Here is a 15,504-nt window from a genome sequence, read left to right as displayed (position 1 = left end):
TTAACCCTGGCCCCAAATTTTTCTAGATTCTCAGAAAACCAGAAAATTTCACATGTTAGTAGTGAATTTCATAAGGAAGAAATATTTGGATTTTACATGAACCGGCTAGATTCCTCTAAGAAGCAAAGACACACGCTAATCAGCGCCAGGATAGGGCGTCCGTGGAAAAGAAAGAGGATATAAAACTTTAACTCACTGGTTTAGGTGTCTTTTCAGTCCTCAGGAGCTACAGCCATGGAAAAGTGCTTAACACAGATGACTGTAATTATCTAATTATCATGGCAACTTTAACAGAAAAGCACGAGGAACGATCCAGTGGGGCACAGTGGAAAGGGTTTGACCAAAGGAGCTGGGGTGACCCCAACCTTGACCACTCAACCAGTTAATCAGGTTTGTCCTGTCTCACTGGGACAAGGGCAACAGTGTGTTCCACCCTGGCATATTCACTGTGACAGGGGAGGGAGTCCTACTGAACTTGTTGAGTGGGCTCCAGGGACTTGCAGTCCCTCGAGGTGCAGGGCAGCAGTGTCACATGAAGAGTGATACTCATCAAATCCATAGGACACAGATCAGGGTAAACTCAGCAACGGCCCATATAGTTTGCTCACAGGCCAAGCTGGGGTGGTGGCCCGTGGCTGCAATCCTGCATCCTGGGACGCTGAGGAGGGAGGACAGCAAATTCTAGCTAAGCCCGGGACAACTTTGCAAGACCTTGTCTGGAAACAAGGTGCTGGAGATGTAGCCCAGGGTGAAGGACCTGGGGTCAGTCTCCAGGAACACCAAGACACAGACAAAGCAAAACAAAAAAATAGGGTTCACATGCTCATCTCCAGAGCCTGTTAAGCTGTGTGATAAAAGGGACCTTGCAGGTGTGATCAGGGTCTGGAGATGGGGAGACTAACTGGTGGACCCGAAAGGAGCACAGAAACCCCAGTAGGAAGAAACCAGCAGGGGACCAGACTGCAGAAGAGGACAGGTATGGTGGCCAAAGCGGTGCAGGGCCGTGTCCATGAGACAAGCAAGCCCAGCCTCCAGAGGGGAGAGGAGGGGAGGGAGGACAAGGCAGGGGAGGAGCAACCTCTTCCCTAGATCTCCAGAGGAAACCATCCTGCCTGCATTTTGAGTTCAGCCCAACTCTCCTCCAGAGCTGCAGCAGAACGTGCTGCTTAAAGCCCTGAGTTTGTGCTGATCGCTAAGAATGACAGTGAAACACTGAGTCGGGCCGAAGGACCCCCCAGGTGCACGTCCCACCCTGTCTAAGCCTCAGTTTCATCAGCTGTAAAGTGGGGAGATCATCTCGAAGCAGAACTGTGATAAGGTTCATAGTAATTTAGGTAAAATATACAGCTTATAGAACCTGCTATTTTATTTTTCTCGACAAGCATATCTCTTCTCTCGGTGGGTTTTGGATTTGTGGAAAAGCCGTTAAACTCTCTAATATTTCAATCAATAGGGTAAAAATACGAGCAATTATTGGCAAAACATGCATCCCCCGAAGTAACACTGCTGTCACAAAATTCCCTCTACACCAGTTTAAACCTCAGGCACAATTCTGTGCCTACAGAATAAAATGAGCCTCCGTGGGGGCCAGCTCTCCTATTTCTGTCCTACCCTCGAGATGAAATCCTGTCCCTTGCCTTCCACATCATTCCCAGGGGGATGGAAAGGAAGGTACCTTTGCCCTCAAGAAATGCGAAGTTTTTGCAGTGGAAAGTTTCCCACGTCACTGTGAGATGGATTGCTGATAACAACCAAGGCCCAGGCCAGGGAACTGGATTTCTTCCCCTTATCTCAGGAAGCAATAGGCCAGGCCTCTCCACGCCCATTTCCCACGGCCTCCAAGATCGCCTGAAACTTGCCACCTCTGGCCCAGACAGCTTGAAACACTGACCTCACCAAGTAGCGCCCTTCAACAGAAACATCTTCCTGCCCACTTAGGCTTTGGGGTCTCGCCTCTCGCTTCCCTAAACCTTCAGCACCACAGGGGACGGCCAGGAGCAGGGGTGGGGAAGAGATCAAGGATCAGCGGCTCTGGGCTGGAACTCCTGCAGACCCTGAGCCCTGACCCACACATGAGCAAGAAACAGTTACATCACTCAGTTCTCAAACTAATGGGCTAGAAAACCTGCTTCTGCCAGGGAGAGATGGTAAACCCCACTCACTATCTCCATCACAGTCCCCCTAAGGTGCTCAAGCCCAATTCCCACCCTCCCTCCCCCAGATTTCCTCAGTGAAAACGACTCGCTCACACTGGTCCATACATCATTCACGGGACTCACAAGCGTTTCATGGCTAGCAGGAAGGGATGGACCGTTTCCCAAAGACCCTGGCCCCCGAGAGTCAAAGCTTGACCTGACATACTGTCACTCATGGTCACCATTGTTATACTAGCAAGTGGCTTCTCAGGGGCTGCTGCCAGAGAGACAAAAAGGCTCAGGCCCAGCTTCCAGGCAGAGGGAAGCTGAGCTCCTCCCCGTCCAGCTTGGGGAGCTGCAGGACAGGTGGAGCCAGAGCAAACCTTCTCCCTCCACGGAGCCTCATGAGGCTCATGGTGACTTCCCAAGCCACACCTCAGAGAGGTGGGAGAAAACGGGGTGCACAGGGAAGAGGACAGGGCAGCGGGCACTGGGGGGGTCAGAGCAGGGCCGGCTCACACCCACCGAGGTTGAGGAAGGTGATGTCCTCTGTCACATGTGGGCTGTCACTCCTAGGGGTAGTGGTGAAGGTCTTTCTGTACCCTGCGGAGGGAGAATGGAAGCCAGAGCAAGCCTGTTATCCACCACAGAGCTGGACCTGTCCCCAGCCAGGGACTGCACGCCCCGCTCCTGACTTTCAGTCACACAAGCTGACAGCGACTTCTGGCTCCCAGAGTTCCTGTGGGCCTCGCTCTCCGGAAGCCGGTGCTGCGGTGGCCGTCCATGTGCAGGCACTGTCTAGGACTAGAACTCGAGACCCCAAGAGGTGGGCTGCTGGAGGAGGGCGGGATCCGAAGGAGCCTTCTTGACGGTCCAGGAGACCAATGAAGGCTGTCGCACAGCTCACAGCCACACACGTGGCTTGCACTCCCATTTTGGCTTTGGAAGGGATTATTAGCCCAATCTCAGAACACGGGGTTTTGCTTTCTGCTTATGTAACAATCTCCAGAAAAGTTTTCTTTACTGGTTTTAATCATTACACTAATCCTTAGAAAAACGTGAACACTTTCCACCAAACACTACACGACTTGAACAGGCCTACACGACCGGTTCTGACATTACTTCGAGGTTCCCCACTAAGTTTTTAATCTCTTCCACCTTGGTCTTTAACACCAAGCTACTATTAGGTCCTCCAGCAGAATAAAGAACCCTGTGAGGCTCGGCATAAGATGTTATACATATTGGAGGAAAAATCAACCTTTAAAAGTTTTAAGTGCACCCATTCTGTGACTAACCAGATGCTAAGGTTGAGGAAATGAGCAGATTAAGTAAATACTCATGACTCAGGAGGCCAAGGCAGGAGAACCACTGAGCTCAAGGCCAGCCTGGCTACACAGAGAGTTCAAAGCCAGCCTGAACCACACAGCAAGACCCTATCTCAAAAGACAAATAAATACTCCTTGGCATGTTTCAGGCTAAAAGTTTTAAAAGGCACCTTGTGATCAACTATAGAACAACTTGTTGCCATATTAATATGTTGGAGCACAGATGCGTGAAATGGAATAAACATATTTTAGAATCCTGTTTAGTTCTCGATTGTAAAAACTTTCAACTAAAACCTCTTGTAATGGTCTGCACTAAAGTTATAAATACTTCCCAATTATTAGTAACTAAAAGGTAAACAAACACACGCTAGACGAATACATGACAGGCCCAGAAAAAGATACAGGCCAGAATAAAACTCATGGTACATGATAATATCTAGCTAACAATGCTACCATTATTTATTTTCTTCAGGAAACATGAATTATGTAGACACAGAACTATGAGATAACTGCAAAGTAAAAAGACTTCTGAAATCTCTTATTTTCTACTACAGACTGAGAAAAAGGCTGCTATGTCAAAGTAAAGCGTAATGAAAATTACCTTCATGAAAATAAAACACGGAATATGTGACTTGCTCCCAAGGGTCAAACTTCTGGCTGTAACATACACACAGGCTTCCTGGAAGGAAGAACATATTCAATAAACTTTAAAAGACTCTGTATCAGATAAACAGAAAAGAAGCTTTCCACCCACTTACTCTTGTGAGCTGTCCAGCCTCATCTTCCCTCCCAGGTTATTTCCCAAATGCTAGAGGTGGTCTACTAACAAGTTGCTGAGAATTCTCAAACCAGCAACTACAGCATCAACAATTATCAGCAGCATATTGAGACAGGCTACAAAGGGCGGGAGCCTGAGGGGTGGCACACTCCTAACACAGGAGACCGTGTCTGCACAGCCTTGACATCAACTCCAGCATGCTAAATGTTCCAAAAGCTGAAACTTTTTAAGGGTAACATTAGGGCTCAAAAAGTTTTAAATTCTGTAGCATTTTGGATTTCTGATTAGAAATGCTCTCAACCTGTACGTTTAGCCCACTGTCAACATTTATGAAATTAACTCAAATTGAACATTTCTGGGTAGAAGAAAATGTGACAGAAATATTGGAAAACTGAGGTTATCCAGTCCCAGAGCTAATATAAAACAGATGTGTAGATCAATCCCCATGCTACTGGGACAGACTTCGTATTTTCTCTATTATATACTGCTAGTTCCTTTATCAAAGAATCACAGTAGAAAAAAGGCCCACTTCTTTCAGAAGGCTATTTAAGGACATGTGTAAACATTGGGATATTATATTTATCAATTATGACTTTTTTGGGTTCCAGGGATCAAACTCATGACCTTGTGCTTGCCAAGTAGACACTTATGCTGCTGAGCTAAATCCCCAGCAAATTATGACTATTTTAATGGCTTTTAAAGCTAAAATTACTGTTAGAAGTACACTGTATTTTGCAATAGCTTGAAAACATAAATGAACTCAAATAAAAATTCTAACAATTCTAGCAAAAACTATTATAGTTCCTAGGCACACAATGATAAATCTCCTTTAAAATTACAATAGGCCTATTTAGAATAAAGGTAATTATTCCTAAGGCATAAGCAAAATAATAATTATAGAAGCTATAAAAATCCCATGAACCACTTTGACTATTTTCATCCAGTAAGAACTGGGGGAAGGAGGGGGTAGCCTCCTGTTCAGCGAGACCCTGTCTCAACAGATAAATAAATAAATACTCCTTAGCATATTTCAGCTAAAACTTTTTTTTTTCTGGTTTTTGGTTTTTTGAAACAGACCTCACTGTGTAGCCCAGGCTGGCTTTAAAATCACAGCGATCTCCAAAGTGCTGAGATTATAGGCAGGCGCCACCACACCTGGTTCATACCCTACTCTTTTGTGTTCTAGAACACAAAGAGAAAGAAACTGCTGTCAGAGACTTAAAAAGTCAAAGAGTCTTTTCAATAATAAAGAAACTTTAAAGCAAAGTACCATATTTTTTTCAGATTAACAGGATGTTTACAATATATAACATCAGTGCATTAGGGTATGAGTATGTATTTGTATCTGTAGCATATCCTGAATTTTTTATGCTTTTCTTCCTTATCTTTCCCAATTCCTCAATCACTTTGGTAATGTAGATTGTATTTTTTTCTTTATCCCTTTGTCTGTTACAGGCATCTCTGCTGTTTTTAGAGCTTAGCTATTGTGAACTGCATGTCAAACATGGGCACACACGTATGGCTGTAACGCGATGTCTGTAACTAACATTAACCAGACACCTTCTAGATCCCTAGAAGAGGAAAGGCTGGGTTGAATGGCATTTCAAGCTTCAGTTTTGAGGAGTCTCCTACAGTTTCCATCGTGATTGTCCAAGTCACCTTCCCACCAATGCAACTCAGCACACCTGCATGTGAATATCGGCTTGTGGCTTACTAAGTACACTGCCTCGGGCAGGTTAATTTAATTCTCTAAACCTCACTTTCATTTGTACAAAAATATACAACTGATATCATGAGGTTCTTGTGTGAGAATTACATGAGATAACGCACATAAGACTCTCAGAATGGGTCATAGCTGGACAGAAAGGGGAGCGCTGTCACTCCAGAATAATTCTGGTGCCATTTATAAATCAGAGGAAGTCATAGTTTGAACAAAGCAAAGCAAAGCATATCCTTAATGGTATATCCAGAGACTTTTAATAAATATTCATCGACGTTAAAGATAACATCTCTCCACTGCACAGTCTTCAGGAAACCACTTAGACAGTGAAAACCGTTACAAAGTTTTCCAAGGGAAATTATTTCCCTGGGACAATTATCATAAAGGCCATAAAAAATGCTAACATCAGTCTGGGAACAAGTACCATGCATAGACGCTTGCCGGACTAGAGCAGCCAGACCCTAGCCTCTCCTAGTGAGTCAGCACCATTCGCTGACCAGCACCATGCTCAGACTTCCGCCAGACTGCAGTGGCCAGACCCAGCCCCTTCCATCGTGTGGGCTGGCAAGCAAGAAGTACCATCCCACAGCATCCCCTCCCTGCCCCATAAGTGACCAACCTATCCGGAGAAACACTAGCTGTGATGATGGCTATGGAGGTGAAATGCAATTGGATGCCTGTGGTGCTCTGGAGTTTCACTAACATTGCAGGCTAGGGCCAGTGATCTGACCATTACACAGTGTGACATCTGGCAGGGCTTCTCCTTCTGAGGCTTGCAGCCATTGTTGATTCCGTGTCTTGTTTTGTAAATCCTATATCATTTCCATTGCTTTGTTGGGTTGGGTTTTATTCTCTTTTCTTTTCATTTCTTTATGTCAAATCTGATGGCAGGAGCAGCTATTTCAAAGATAGCAAGATACATTATGGTAGCAATTTTGGATTTGCTGTTGGCTTGTTTTGAAGTCCTTTACTGCATGCATTGTTTTGTTTTTATTGTTTTCATACTATTCTGTTCTGTTTGATTTTTACTCTATCAGAAGTTATCTGTAGCTAGTTTGAAGACATCAAAAGGCATTATGGTAACTACTGTTGACTTTGTAATGTTGTGAGGCCTGCATCTCTTACACTGGTTTCTTTTGACTGGTTTTGCCGGCCTGACTGTGAGAGCTTGTGAGGAGCAGCTCTTGCATGGCAGGAGCCAAAAGGACAAGGGACACACTTGTGGATGCTCCCCAGGTACAGTACTGTACAGGCACGACCCACGGCTGCAGACCAAAGGGTGACAAAACTTCAAATACCACGTTGGCATCATCCGTGTGATAACCAGACCTGCACAGGGCCGGCGTTCGTTCCTGGAGCTGTGTTTCCTGGTCTCTGCACCATCGGGAACCTAAGCTTTCCCTTCTAGCAGGACCTATGTTTAGATTAAACAGTGTCCTTCTCCAGCCTACTGTGCTGGACTAGATTTCTCTTGTTTTAACCACCGGAGCAAAAATAATTTTTTAATCACAAGCCCAGGAAATACATAAACAGCCTACTTGTCAAAAGTCATAAGATTATTTCTCCAGCTTGTTTCATTCTAAGTCTGGAAACATCACATTGGAAATGGACTTTTTGTTGTGTTTTGTTTCAGGGTGAAGAGGAAAATTTCTGTTCTCCCGGACACTGCTGAGAAAGGAAAAAACAAAACAAACAAGCAAAACCCAATTCTCTCCCATCTCATGCCAGATAAACTTAACATTTTATTAAATATGTCACAGGCAGCTCATTTTAAGTTACACCTGCCACTGTTTGTAAGAAATTCCTATTAGAATAAAATGTAAAAGAATAAAAAGCTACATAGAATTGAGGGCTAAAAATGACCGTTTCTATCCAGCAGATTGACATCTAGGTACCAGGGCAGAACCTGTGCTGGTCCCTGAGCCACACTCTGATCTTGGTTTATCCCACCAGCCGTGATCCCTGTCTGCAGTGTCTCCTCTTCTCTCTCTACACTAACCACATCCTGGAAATGTTCAGACACACAAGAGAGTTTATACTAACAAGTAATATTCCCGAATCCCACCTCTGCCTTGTGTGTTGTGGTCAGGGGTTGCAAGGAGAACAATTACACAACAAGACATTTATAATATTATTTTATGATGGTTACCTAAGGAGTTAAATACAAAGAACGTGCGGGGAATCTGTCTACACACTGAAGACCTAAAGAACCAGGTGCGGGCCTGGATCCCACAGCAATGTCCTGTGTGAGTCCAGCTGAAAACCTATAGCACACAAGACTCCTTGAAGTGTGCTTCACAGATCTGAGCTGGAAAGGCCCAGAGGTCAGCAGTGGAAGACAGAAAGCCTGTGCCAGCAGGGTGAAGGAGCTGTGCCAGCAGGCTGAGGGTTCTGTGCTGGAGCCACGAAGCAACACTCAAAATAAGGACCAGAGCTGCCCTGAAAAGCACCACAGCCATCCTCAGTGACAACGAGGGCCCAAGCACCTCTGACAATGAGAACAGCTGAGTTCACATCAGGAAGCCAGCGTGACAAACTTTCCGTGGAGATTAACAGCACACATTTTCCCCTCCAGAGCCAGAAAGCGATGCTCAAAGTAAGGACCAGAGCTCCCCCAAAGTGACCCACAGCCACTCTCAGCAACAAGGACCCGAGCTCCTTCGATGATAACAGCAGAGGTCATAGCAGGACAGCCAGCATGACAAGCTCCTCCAGGAGAACTAACGGCTCCAAACAACAACAGTTAGAAGAACCCACAACACTGCTCTTCCTCTCCAGGTCTCCTTTCTATGCTGGCACAGTCCTCAGGAGGGCCATCCACGCTCAGCATCACGCTGATTCAGTTCAGCTGGTGTTTAAAGTGACCACCACTCACCAATCTGGTATCTGTGCAGTGCTGCTGCGATGCCTTCCACCCCGTGTCCCCTCAACCAAGCACAGCCACAAGTGAGCCTGGGTCCCCCAGCATGGGGAGAGGGCAGCAGCCAGCACACTGCCCGCTGGTGCTCCCCTCCTCTGTGAAACTCCCCACTGCCCGCAGCTCCTGGGCCTCCACACTTGTTTCCCTTTGCCCCATCCTGCGACATCAAACGCCAGCTATGTTTTGACAAATCCCTGCTCACTCATCAGAGTTCTGACTGCTCTTGGAGGCCCAGATATCTCAGGCAGCGTGTCCCCAGAGAGGGCTGGGGTCCCCCTTCCCAGGCCCCTCCCACATCACCTATTGGCTGGAGCAGCTCCTCTCCACGTACTTCACAGCAAGGCCTCTGGTGTCCTCTCCAAGCCTTGTCCCAAAGCCACCCTCCTCCATCCCTCTGCTGCCTACCACAGGGGAAGCCCCATCATCACACCCAACTGCTGAGCTCCCACGTTTTCTCTGGCCTCCTCCACTCACCCTTCCCCAACACCAGTGAGCCCTCAAGGACAAACATTTAAGATATTGCTGCCTGGGAACACTTCTCACAGCAGGGCAGTCACGTGTGCCAAAGCATCAACCCGTGGCTCCTCATTCAGAGGTCAAGATGCCATCTGTGAGGGAGACCCACAGCGGTTACCCCTTGACCAGGTGACCAAACCTGTATGGCTAACAGTGGCATCTCCTACCTCAGGTGCCATCTGCTGTGATGCAAATGCAATTAACCACCCCACTACAGGGGTGGAAAACCTCTGGCATGTGTGTCACCATAGGCTGTCTTTATGATTGAGAGCACTGAAGGGTTCACCATCACCATCCAGCAAGTCATCTCACTAAGACACTGACCTGCATTTTCCCATTTTACTGGAAATACAGAGGACAGAGAGAATCAGCCTCCACCCAGAAATAATGCAACAAGTCCAGAATACAGGGGGCATTTCTCAAGACAAAAATGACCCTTCAACAGACTGAACTGTGACCAAGGCAGGGACACAGAACACAAAGACGTAACTCAACAGAAGGCATGGATCTCGATGGGATTCTGACTTTAACTTAGGCACACACATTTTATTAATATATACAACTGTACACAAACACACAAATACATATACAGATGACAATTATGGAAATTGGAATGTGAAAAATTAGGAGACTGAGGCCGGGAATTTAGCTGCATAAGCACTTGCCTGGCAAGTGCAAGGTCATGAGTTTGATCCCCAATACCAAAAAAAAAAATTAGCTGACTGGTGCAGTTAATTTCCCTTGGTGATAGCAGAACAGAGGTTATAGAGAACCAGGTCCATAAGGAGATATATACTTGCTACATTATTATGCAAGAGTGTTATGATGTCTGTAAACCCCCACCATGGAGACAGGGTCTCCTTAAGTTGTCCAACTTGGCCTTGAACTTGTGATCTCCTGCCTCAGTCTCCTGAGTAGCTGGAATTGCAGGTGTGCACCACTGTACTCAGATAAAATTTACTTTTTAAATTTTTCAGTTAAAAAGAAGCTGGTAACTTTATATGGAGAGAATTATAAAATACTACGAATGATCTGATTAAATAAAAGTTCCACATCCTCTGGAACTCTGGGATGCTTCGGCATTCTGAAACTAAATTGTCCTAAGAAAAGAAAATGCCTGTGCCTGTGTGGTGGTGGATGCCTGTAATCCCCCTGGGAGGCTGAGCCAAGAAGGTCACAAGTTCAATCCCAGCCTGGCACCTTAGTGACTTAGAGAGACCCTGTCTCGAAATTTAAAAATAGGAGAATGGCTGAGGACATAGCTCAGGCAAAGGCTGTGAGTTCAATCCTCGGCACAAAAAACTATCTCACAACTCTTAGATTCTTAGGGTAAAATCCTGCATGTTCTGACGCCTCCTCCCTCCCAGCTGCCTCTCACAGTGCTGTCCCCCTCTGTGTCCTCCAACTCGAGTCCCCTCCTTTCATCTTCCCAGGGCTGCTTTATGCAGGGCCTTGTGAGGCTGGACAGGAAGAAGTGGGCAGTGCTAAAGGACTACAACTGCGTGATAGAGATGGGCTGGGCTGGGCTGGGGTGACTGGGAGGGCGGGGAACAGCAGAGCAGGGCGACCTGGGCTCCAGGAGGGCACCAGTGTCTCCCAGCCAGCTCCGCCCCGTAGGCTCTCACTCATGGTATTCATCAGGAGTCTGCTGAAACACTCTGTGCCCACTCAGGAAATGTCCCGAATCCACACAGAACGGTGACCTCTGCTCTAATAAAAACTGGGTCAGTTTTGCTCATCACTGCACCCCCAAAACCAGCGCACACTGGGTGTTCAGTGATGGTCCACTTAATGGGTGAAGGCCACAAAAATTTGGTCTTAAAGAAACACAATTTTTTATTTTCATTTATATAACTATACCTATTCATAAAAGGGGTGCAATCTCAATCCAAGGGCTACCTATGTAGTAAATGTCCGCTCACACTGGAATGTTAAAAATGGCCATCGGCTTCATTTCTAGAGTTCATTAGTTAGATGGTTATTGAGTAATGAGGGTTTTTACTCCATTTATTTAATTTAATCATTCTCCTCGCCTCTCACTTTCAGGTATTCTTTTCTCCCTTTCCATTTTCTCTTTCTACAAAGAACAGGTGTGACGGAGTAGGACACCATAACCAATAACTTCATGCCAAGCTCTGTGTGTAAGGACAGGAGATTATCAAGTGTGAAGCCAAGCTTGTGGGCTTAGAACCGAAACACTAGACACACAGAGCGGCTCCATCCCAGGCGTCCCCTGTGAGAGGATGGAGCAGGTGACAATACTTAAGTTGATTAAATACAAATCCACCATCTCTACTAAAACAATACACATAACTACTAGAACGATAATCCTGCCAGCTGTGATAACCTTGCACAGATGAAATGCATGCATGCAAAATTATAGTGAAGATAATTTAATATATTATATGTGTGTGTATGTTTATATCTACATGATTACTATGTAATAAGGTGGCTGCTTTATATTATTCTCAGGGAATACAGCTCAACAGTAACTAAATTTTATATCAAACTCAAGTATACATGAATAAATTAATAAATATAACCCTGGTTTCTACCTGTACAGTTGGTAAAAACATAGAGAGCCAGGTGTTTGGACAATTTCTCTTGCTCTTCATGATAGCCACATCCAAAATTGACAAGCCTAGGAACACAAAGGAAAAGAAATTGTGGAATGCATTTATAAATACATTCCTTCCTCTATGAGAGGAGCTGTTATCACATACCCCAGAAGTAGGGACACAGCCTTGAGAAATTCAAGTACTATAATGTTTCATTAAATACACAGTACATAACCGGTTTAGAAGAAAAATCTATTACAACTGACATTTTTATAACTTTTTGTGACATAGAATAAATACACTCTGATACATCATCCTTCAAAACTAAGCACAACTAAATATATATGATGCAATAAAGCTAGTAAAATATGCAACCATCTTCTAATTCAGACTTTCATTTCTCCTGTGCTTTGATAGCCTTATTTTTTTTTCTAAAAATCTTTTGCATTTTTACTATGTATAAAGTACTCCAGAAAAGCAAGCAAGCTTGCCTTTCATGCAAAAAGAAAAACAGAAAAAAAGAAACCAAAGCAATATACTCGGCTGAGCTGCAAGCGGATTAACCTGCTGCACCCTCCTGACAATAAGAAAAAGGTTTTGATGTTGGGCTCTAACTCTCTCTCTCTCTGAAACTTTTTACCTAATCACGGGAAGAAGAGCACTTCCACACATCAGAACAAAGGGAAACGCATGGCTGAGAAAGTCAGCACAGCTGGTGTCACCTATAGACACCTGTGTTCATGCTTGGTAAGCTGTTTATATCTCCAACAGAGAAAAACTATGAAAAGGATGCACATAGAATACCAGACTGCTCTTTTACCTGCATATCACACATTGGAATAAGTGTAATTATGCTGTGTCTATAAAAATTAATGGAATAACTTACGTAAATTCAGAGCCACTTAATGGTATATCCAGGGGTGTTTCAAACTGCCAAAAAATAAATAAATAAATAAAATCAGGAGAAAATGAACCGGAACAGTGGCACTCAGTGAAGGGTGACACTGTGACGCTTGGCCCGCCTGACAGTCCTTCACCTTCATTAAGGTGAAGCCCGAATCCTCTGCCCAGGGGTCCACAGGACTAGGCCCAGGCACGCGGTCGCAGGCTGAGCTGGGGAGGAGCTCACACCTGGCAAAAGTTCCCTTAGGTGCGACCATCACAAATGGGCAGCGTGTAGGGCAACTGACCCCATCGCCTCTTACAAGTCACAGGTGGCCAGTCCAGTAAGGGAGGCTGGGCAGCTTTAGAAGGACAGTGAGGGCACCCATAGAAGACAGAGGAGGGAGAAATTCTCATTTCTCATGCTGTCACCTTGCTCTGCGCTGGATGCCCGTTCTAGTTCTCAGCAAGAATCAGGGCATAGTGTCTCAGACAGACAGGGTGACACCTTAGCACGGGCCAATGCTTGCAGGAGCCTTTCTAGGGCTAATGCTATGTTCTCACTAACCAAACCGGACCCTCTCATTACCCTCAAATCCCCCAGTGCACAAGTCTTTTTGGGTTAAATAGCAGCCACCGAAAGCTCTCTGCTATGGACCCCGCCTTCACCCCCCCAGGGAGCTCCACTCCAGGACGCTTGTCTCTTTCACAGTGACATCATGTGTGTGCCTCTCGTCCCCTGTAGAACTGAGCATCTGGGGCAGGGCCGAGGCCTCCAGGTAGCAGGCGCTCTTCTACTTGCTCCCACAGGTACCAACACAGCAGCCAAGGTGCTAAACTGCTGTTCAGGACAGCAACTCTCCCAAAAGGGCCAATCACTCTCCGGACTCACCATTAAGGTAAAGCGCTCATCCGCATTAAACTGGATGCATTTTAAGACAGTCCTTGATTTCTACGAGAGAAAACATCGTGAGGTATTACCTATCCCAAATAAAACCAAGGACAAAAACACTAGGAAAAGAGAGGGGAGGGAGGCGAGAGGGAAAGAGAGGAGGAAGCAGTCGAGAAGCAGCCCAGACGAACTGAGGCTGTGGCTCGTGGCAGAACACGTGCCCCGCACGTGGGAGACCGTGGGTTCAGTCTCCGGCACTGCACATGGACACACAAAATAAGATTCGCAACAAGGACTCATGAAAACTTTTTCATTATTTTAATAAACCTTCCCTGATTGTGCTCAATAAGGAAAATGTAATGATCGATAAAGGACAGCGGTGATGATAATGTCAAAAGTTCATTATTCCTATTAAAGGGATGCCCACGGGATACTTTTTACCTTTACGTCAATGTAGTATAATCTCTGTCCTGGCATATCCCACTGAGCCCAAACAAAATCCTCAACTATTCTGTCTCTCGGGAGATGGCAAGAATTTTTAATTACCTGAGGAAGCAAAAAGATGTTATAAGTACACGGCTATTTTAAAGGAACCTATCTGGAATTATTATTTTACATGTTCCCTCTAGGATACATATAAATATTTCCATTTATTGTGAGCACTTCTCCCACCTCTGATGAACACCCAGTCTTTCCACAAAAATGGTAAGCAGTATTACTTTTTTCCAAATGCTCTAAATACACTGTCTTATTCTAGTTTTGAGTTTAGCAGTCAGACTGGGGCTGTCAGAGAGAGACCACCCCATCGCAAAATAACAGCTTCCCTAGGAGAAGACTGATAGAACCCTCAGTCAGGCCGTGCAGGTAAAAGAGCTTCACCACCCAAGACACAGACACCAACATGACCCTCAGGCCTGGGCAGGGGAAGGGCTGCAACAAACCCAGGGTGGCCAGAAGCTGACCGGGGCTCTGGACACAGCTCTCACCTGACCATCGCCACGGTGAGGGTGGTGACCTGCTCCATCGCTAGCAGTCCTTAACCACCCACCCTCCGGGTCCTGACACAGGCACTGCCCCCTGTGCAAAGCGCCCCTCGCCTCCCCAGGGTGAAGGCAGAGCCCCCAGAGTGTTCCTATGCTGCCTGGCTTGCTCTTTTCCCAGTTACATTTCAATTCACCCAGGGCCTCCCCCAGCGAGGATGCACCCTTTCACAGCATTTCAGTTTGCATCCAATTCTAGCATGTAAATCATACTCAAGGAACACTTGTTCAAAAGAAAGAAAATGAAATGTGGAAAGAAGAGTGAGTTTCTCAGGATACTAGAGGAGGGCTGATTGAACTACATGGTGAATGTTTAACTTTTAAAAATTACTATCGTAAAATATACACTGCAACTAATCCCCCAAATCACTCCCCCTCACTTCAAACTCATCCCGTCATTCCTGCCACCTTCGGAAGTAGCTCTGGAAGCTCTCCTTCACACGTGTCTTTATGAGGTGTGGTCAAAGCATGGTGCATGCTGCTGCCGAGCGCCAGCCCACAGAAAGGCAGGCCCAGGAAAACATCAGTGTGTCCTCACCCACCTCGTCCTCCTGTCCAGCACCGTGTGACTTCCGGCCCTTCCCCACAGTCAAAGTGACCATGAAGGGTGAATGTTACACATCGGTTCAGACTTTTAAAACAGCCACAATAGAGCAACTAAAGACACGCCTGGAAGAGCACTTCCAGGACTGCTGCCGGAAGTGACAGGAACAATGCGGAGAGGAGATCATGGTTATG

General features: G+C 45.9%; 1 protein-coding gene across 3 annotated transcripts in view; it reads right to left on the bottom strand.

Annotated features, from left to right (window-relative positions):
• The window catches only part of Gsap (gamma-secretase activating protein), a 75,308-nt gene that overhangs the window by 35,108 nt on the left and 24,696 nt on the right, over window positions 1-15,504 (bottom strand). For all 3 annotated transcript variants that reach the window (XR_010043656.1, XM_063237620.1, XM_063237623.1), the window contains exons 9-14: window positions 14,168-14,272; window positions 13,727-13,786; window positions 12,839-12,882; window positions 11,950-12,035; window positions 4,062-4,139; window positions 2,661-2,738 (exon numbers count right to left, since the gene is read on the bottom strand). Coding sequence is in view for 2 of the 3 variants with exons in the window: in XM_063237620.1 (XP_063093690.1) it covers window positions 2,661-2,738; window positions 4,062-4,139; window positions 11,950-12,035; window positions 12,839-12,882; window positions 13,727-13,786; window positions 14,168-14,272 (451 nt within the window). In the remaining variant the exon portion in view is untranslated. The remainder of the gene's footprint in view (window positions 1-2,660; window positions 2,739-4,061; window positions 4,140-11,949; window positions 12,036-12,838; window positions 12,883-13,726; window positions 13,787-14,167; window positions 14,273-15,504) is intronic.

Source organism: Cavia porcellus, unplaced genomic scaffold (assembly GCF_034190915.1).
Source record: "Cavia porcellus strain 051 isolate PalLab524CR breed Dunkin Hartley unplaced genomic scaffold, mCavPor4.1 scaffold_2, whole genome shotgun sequence".
NCBI lineage: Eukaryota > Metazoa > Chordata > Mammalia > Rodentia > Caviidae > Cavia > Cavia porcellus.
The sequence above is the reverse complement of the archived record's forward strand: the minus strand, read 5'-3'. Positions and strand labels throughout refer to the sequence as shown.